The sequence below is a fragment of the Cajanus cajan genome, chromosome 6 (genome assembly GCF_000230855.2).
Source record: "Cajanus cajan strain Asha chromosome 6, NIPB_CcT2T_4, whole genome shotgun sequence".
In the NCBI taxonomy this organism is placed as follows: domain Eukaryota; kingdom Viridiplantae; phylum Streptophyta; class Magnoliopsida; order Fabales; family Fabaceae; genus Cajanus; species Cajanus cajan.
In genome coordinates, this window is record NC_138522.1 from 60,215,836 (window position 1) to 60,223,063 (window position 7,228).

Consider the following 7,228-nt stretch of genomic DNA (forward strand, 5'->3'; position numbering starts at 1 on the left):
AAGAACCTCCTCTAAGCTCGTAATAAATATACTTAAAAGCAAAATCAAATTGATGAAGGTGATTTAAGGAAAAGAAATAGGAGCATGATGAGGGAGATTAGAAAATTAAGAAGAAAAAAAGAGAGAGAAAGGAAAATGAACCTTAAAAAAATGACAGAAACAAAACAAAGACTACTACCACAAATTTTGATTGAAATAATAGCCTCGAATAAGATATTTATATTCAATTATTCCACTGATCATTTTATAGAGATGAAAGTGAAAATAATTTTATATTTTGATATATTATTTTATAAGATTTTTTAATTATACATACGTCTAAAATATTGTATGATTTTTTTAAAATTACATGAAAGTGAATTAAGTTTTTAAAACAGGTGTGATGGTGAGTTTAAACTCGTCGTATCCTTAATATTGGTATGATTATAGTTAAATATGGTCCTTTTATTAATTACTATTGCTATTTCACAATTTTTAAAGGACTTTAACTAATAAGGAAGACTGATGTAAGGAATGGCAAGGGACTAATATTTTCCTAAATTTTAGAAACAAAATAAAAGTGAAGATAAAACTCGTGGAACAAAATTGATAATTTACTCAACTTACCTAATGATCAACATATTCACAATGTTTAAGAAAATGAAATAGGAATCATAATGGACATTTAAATTAAGAATTTAAAGTGATTAAGCCTCATCTAACCTATGTCATTCAATATTTATAAATAGTGAAGATAATCCTTATTTAGACACAATATACGCATTGTTATGGTCTTAAAAAAATCATTTAGTGCCTTTAATGTCAAAGAAAGTTGTGTTAACTTCATTATGAATTTGCAACATCTTAAAAAATATTGCTAAATTGAATAATAAAAATAATATTTTTTTTACTTCCATATATTATTAATGTAAAAAGTTATACTATCAATTAATTATAAATCTTTTTATACAATACCTCGAAAAACCTTATATACACGATAATATGTTATTTACTTTTATATATATATATATATAACTGTGAGAGACAGAATTATAATATTTTGAGGGAATAGAAATGAATACACATGCAAAAAAGATAGAAAAAATGTATAAATGATATTTAATGTGTCAATTTGCCAATTAACAATAGGCATGATAGTTAAATTTAAATTTGTGAGTATTCATTTGATTTTTGTTCTACTTTTACAAGAAAAAATTTTGTTTTGACTTTAAATGATTATGAAATTTCTTCGATTTGTAGAAGTAATTTAGGGTTAGGTTCAAGATGTGAAGTATGAACCTCTACTCCACACCACACACATACATTCTATTGAAAACCAACTTTATGCTAGCCTTTATTTTATAAATTATCCTATGATCTCATTCACCTCTAGTATAGATTTTATGCATTATTATGAGATTGACAAGAAAAATACAAAACACATTTAAATTATTGAGTTCAAGTGATTAAATTCCATCATATTTATGTCATCGTAAACTTATAAATAATAAAGATAATCTCTATATAGATATAATATACTTTATACACCATTATTCTAAATAAATATCTCATGTCTCGAAAGTTAAAAAATTCTTATATATAATTATCATATTCACTAATTTTATAATATTTTTGAGTGAAGTTGTATTAGCTTAATATCATAACCTTGCAATTTCCCAAGAGAATATTAAATTAAATAACAAATATAATTATTTTATTTTTCATACATTATTGATATAAAAAATCATATTATTAATTAGTTAGAGATTTTTTTAGATGTGGCCTTTAAAAGCTTAATACGCGGCAATATGTGATTGAATAACACAATTAAATAAATTTAAATTTTAAAATGAATATACAGCAAGAACAAAGCCATAATCCACTATGAGAGCCATAATAAGATTTTTATCGTTTTGTGAAAAGAAAAAAGAAAGAAAGTAATATTTGTTCATCTAAATTTTTTTTTTGTTCGTCCCTAGAGTATCCACCGCCGACAACAGTGACTAATCTCCTCGCTACGAGGGAGGCACCTCAAAGGGTGGGATAGGTGACCCCAAAATTTAACGCGGCTGTATACACAAGACAGGATTCGAACCCTTGACCTTTGTTCATCTAAATTTGAAAAGGTTAATGTTTGATATTGAATAATAAAAAAAAAAGAATTAAAAGTTAAAAGCGAGGATATCTGTCTGAAACGGCACGCTCTCTCTTTCTCTGGAACAAAGGAAAGGAAGAAACCCTCTCCTTTTGTTCTGTCCGAAAGGAATGTGTAAAATCCAGCGTGGTCCCGAAACGACACCCCTCTGCGCTCAAAACGACTTCAACTCGGCGTTCTCCAGTTGAGGCATGTTATTCGCTCACACTACCCACTGTTAGAAGCGTTGACTTTGGGTTTGACGGAAGAAGAAAATGGAGCAATCGCTTTTGGATGACATAATCAATCGCCTCCTCGAAGTTCGTACCCGACCGGGGAAGCAGGTGCAGCTATCGGAGTCGGAGATCCGTCAACTCTGCGTAGTTTCCAGAGAGATTTTCTTGCAACAACCTAATTTATTGGAGCTCGAAGCACCTATTAAGATTTGTGGTAATCTTTGCCCTATTACTTCGCCACCTTTAATTTCGTCGAATTCAAACCGGAGCACCCGTAATTATTCTTAATTTTTTGGTTTCGACATGATCTGAGTGAGTGTTTTTTGTGCTTTGTACTTTAAATTGCATGTTTCGTTGTGTATTTTTATGATTCATTTGCATGCTTACTGACGAGTGTGTTTTGAACTGGATTAGTAGGGATTACTTACTGGGTTAGTGTGTTATGAATTGCATGTACAAATGGTTTTTGAAATAGTGGGAGCCACGTGTTTTTGTTTTTGTTTTTATTTTTCCTCTAACTGCAACTTCAGTGAAACTGTAGAGGATCCTGATTTGGATCGGTATTGTAGAGTGTTCGATTTTTCTGGAATATGTATGGGATGAGATTCGCTGCTGTCAAAAAAGCATGTGCACAAAATCCTTGATGAGTCTATGTATGGGAGCGAATTTGTGTACAAAATGCTTGATGAATCTATGCAGTTAAAATATGGGCTATACTACTGCGTTACAAGGGAGATTCCAAAATGCTAGTATTTGGTTCAAGTTTGTCTTTTATCTTTCCATGTCCTTGATGAATCTATGTATGGGAGCGCATAACCATGTAACTTGAGCTTTGAGTCAATTATGGGTTTTCAGTGCTGGGGATGGTATTGCTAAAACATTATGCTGTGATTTCCTTCCAATTTTTGGATGTTGTGTTTTGTTTGAGAGAAGTGGAGGAGAGGGGAGGGGAGTATTTTTAATTATATATCGTTGGGTTCAACAATTTGGAAGAGAGGAGGGTAATTGAGGGGGATAAAATCCCTTCCCTCCCATGTTTGTCTCCCCTCCAATGTTGGTGGAATTTGGAGGGGGAGGGAAATTGCTTCATAATTTTTGGACTGTACGGATTACATTCTCATCCCATCCATTATTATTGGTAAGGGTATAACTTCATATTATTTATGTCTCTTTTCCCTTAGGAACCAAACATGGTTTTTATATTTTCCTTTCCCTTAAGAATCAAACATGGTGACATTTTCCTGTCCTCTGCTCCCCTTCTCTTGAACCAAAACAAACATAACAGGGGGACCTCTTTTGGAATGAACACACTGTTAATGAATTTCCATGCTTCATTACTCTTTCATGATTATCTGGTTAGTGGTTACCTTTTGTACACTTACTGATGAGTTTGCTCTGGACTGCATTTGTAATGCTGTGTTATTTCTTTGTGGAACATAAATTGAGGTTTGTCTTTTGTGTTTGACTGTCCTTGATGAATCTATGCATGAGTGAATAATCATATAATTTGAGCTTTGTGAATATGCATTATTTGTTTTCTGGATTTTGTATTGTGTACAATTTTCTTTGGCAAAATGAAAATTTGATTGATTTACGTCAAGAACACCTGTAAAAAGCCTCTCAAACATCATTGAGCTTGTAGAAGCAATTTATCTCATGTTGGTTTAGTTGACTTAAACTGCAATATCAAGCATCTTCAATTTTTGCTTCTGATTCTGACATTACTAGTTTGCTAAATTTATTTGCTAAAACTGTTGTTTTTTCCTCCTTCTTTGTTGTGGATTTATGTTGAAAAGCCTGAAAGTGTTTTGTACTAATATTATGTCATCTCTAATTAGTATATTTTAGTTTTAACATAAAGTTGTACACGCCTCTGTGAATTCTAGAATAGCATTTATCATGAAGCAACTATCCCAAAAGATTAAGATGTTTGATGAAAGCTCATGAATGGTTTTATATCTAATATGCCCCCTTATGGAAGAGCCATTTAGGTTTGCAGCAATGCACTGCCCACCCTGCCTTGTGATGGAATTGAAGTTTCATTTTGAAGAATGATGGCAATAAGGATTGAAATCACATTGTGACATAGAGGCTCAGATGTAATTTTATTAACCAATTATGTAGTGAAAGCACATGAATGGGTTTATATCTAACATCAATTGGCCCATATAGTTGGGCCCACATAGTGGAATATGGCTTTGTTTTATCTGTATAATTTATATTCACATGTTATACACTTATACTCACTGATTATGTTAGTACCATATAATACTCTCACTATAATTCTTATTGATGTTTCAGGTGATGTACATGGGCAATATTCTGATCTTTTAAGGCTTTTTGAGTATGGTGGATTACCTCCTCAAGCCAACTATCTGTTTTTGGGGGATTATGTGGACCGAGGGAAGCAGAGTTTAGAAACAATTTGCCTTCTCCTTGCTTATAAAATAAAATATCCTGAGAACTTTTTCCTGTTAAGGGGAAACCATGAGTGTGCTTCTATAAACCGGATATATGGGTTTTATGATGAGTGCAAGAGAAGGTTCAATGTAAGGTTATGGAAGACCTTTACAGACTGCTTTAATTGCCTGCCTGTGGCAGCCCTTGTAGATGAAAAGATTTTGTGTATGCATGGGGGACTTTCTCCTGACTTGCATAATTTGGATCAGATAAGAAATCTTCAGCGGCCCACTGATGTTCCTGATACAGGTTTGCTTTGTGATCTCCTTTGGTCTGACCCAAGCAAAGATGTTCAAGGATGGGGAATGAATGACAGGGGGGTTTCATATACATTTGGTGCTGATAAGGTCTCAGGGTTTCTTCAGAAACATGATCTTGATCTCATTTGTCGTGCTCATCAGGTTAAACTCCTTCCTTTGGTGCTTAATGTGTTACCAGGTCTTCGGGTTTGAGTTTGTATACCCATTTCTATTTCTATGACTGAAATGTATTTCCTTTTCCCATCAATTTTAATCTATCTCTTTGCATCGTTACAAATACTTTTTATTAAACTGGGAATTACTTGCATTGAGCCTAAATATCTTCTGATGTCATGCATTAGGTTTAGCATCTTATGCCTCATTTTGTACATGCCTTCTGTTTAGATTGGGCGATTGTAGGTGTTGATCAACTATGCTATTGGAAATAATTTGTTTTTGTTTTCAATCCTTTTTTTTACCAGGTTGTCGAAGATGGATATGAGTTCTTTGCTAATCGACAGCTTGTAACAATATTTTCAGCACCTAATTATTGTGGGGAGTTTGACAATGCTGGTGCTATGATGAGTGTTGATGAGACACTAATGTGCTCTTTCCAAATATTAAAGCCATCTGATAAAAAAACAAAGCTCAATTTTGGAAGTACAACAACTGCTAAGCCTGGAAACTCTCCAGCAGGTGTAAAGGTAGGAAGATAACTATTTGCCAACAATGCTTGCACGACATCTGTAGGTACACATCTTCTAATGCATGTGACTTTGAGAGATATCTCTTGATATAATGCTCCTTCGCACAAATGTAGATGTTTCTGAGTATCAATCTTTATAGTGATTTTTCTCTTTCGTACACACTGGGTTTTGTATCTGGCTGAGAATTTGTTTCTTGTTTCCACCTTCAAATAATTGAACTTGAAGTGCTTTTGGTTGAGATTAGGCGTCTGGCTAATGAGACATATATTCAGTCATTTCCGTAATAATTAGGATAATTAGAATGCTCTTATTTATTGTGCTAACTCTACTAGGAAACATGTGAGAAGTTGAATTTAGCACTGTAAGATAAACAGTAGTGAAGCTTTTCATCTGAAGCAAGCATCAATGCAACCAAAGCCATTAGATTTATTAGTTGTTTCGTATGGTTCCCATCCTAATCAGTAAATGGGCGCTGTTGCATTTGTTACTTTTGGTGTGAGGGAGTTTGTGGCTTTGAGTTAAATGGATTAGTCCTGCACACAAAGGGTGTGACCGTGTGGGGACACCTAATGTGAGGCCAAAACAAGCTAAACTGTAATGTCTTAATCAGTCACTCAATTAAAGCGGTTATATCACATCACTTAGCACTCCACTTAACAGTGTCCATGTTTTCTATTTTCATTGGTCGCACTTTTTGCATTCAGCAATGTATTAATTTTGGCTCCCTCTCACTATCCGTTGCAGTCCTTCCTGGGTGCAAAAGTGTGAAATTTGGCAAAAAGGTTGCTGCTACTCTGGGTCAGCTTGGTCTTGAACTCCTAATGGTTGCGATTAAGGGAAAGTCGAGTTCCATTTCGTCTACTATGATATATGGAATTTGGAATTGTAAAATCAAAGGGAAACGCCATTATGAACTATGTAAACCATTGTTTTTTATTGGTACAAATTTTCATTTCAAGATGGAGTCAGTCTCCTTGTCTTCGTTGTACACTAATAGCTGGTATATTTTCATAACTGTAAGTTTCTCAAGCGTAGATGCATCTATTGCTGAGAACCATTTAAAATGCTTATACGATTGGCATATGGATGGCAGGTGAGGCTGGTAAAACAATGTCGTCGATTCCCCTCGTTTCTCGTTGTTTCTTTATTTTGTGTGAGAAATCTTGTTTGATTTGCGATCTCCTTCGTTTTTATTTGATTTTTTTCCCTGAAACTTGATTCGAGGTATTGAATGTACTGAGAAAAAAATAGGTTCTGATCAGGTTGTAGTTTTCGTATGTGATGTTGTGATCTATTGGATTCCCTCCTCAAGAAGTTCAGGTTCAACCTGTAGAAATGAGAAACTGAAATTAAAGTTTTAAAGGTTTCGTACATATTTGTGGGGAAATTTCATTTTTAAGGGAAAAATGGGCCTAGACGTCATCTTAAAGTTTATGTTTCCAAACGGGCTTTGTGGGGGAAAATAACATCCAT

General features: G+C 33.8%; 1 protein-coding gene across 2 annotated transcripts; it reads left to right on the plus strand.

The window, feature by feature from the left end:
* The first annotated feature begins 2,163 nt into the window (after window positions 1-2,163).
* On the plus strand, window positions 2,164-6,713 carry LOC109796190 (serine/threonine-protein phosphatase PP1). 2 transcript variants are annotated; one of them, XM_020355858.3, is made up of 4 exons: window positions 2,164-2,563; window positions 4,651-5,210; window positions 5,531-5,798; window positions 6,500-6,713. In XM_020355858.3, the coding sequence occupies exons 1-3, from the start codon at window positions 2,389-2,391 to the stop codon at window positions 5,762-5,764; spliced, it is 969 nt and encodes a 322-aa protein (XP_020211447.1). In that variant the 5' UTR covers window positions 2,164-2,388; the 3' UTR covers window positions 5,765-5,798; window positions 6,500-6,713. The 2 variants fall into 2 exon arrangements, with proteins under 2 accessions (XP_020211447.1, XP_020211446.1); XM_020355857.3 differs by having other exon boundaries at window positions 2,165-2,563; window positions 5,531-5,752.
* Window positions 6,714-7,228: the final 515 nt, after the last annotated feature.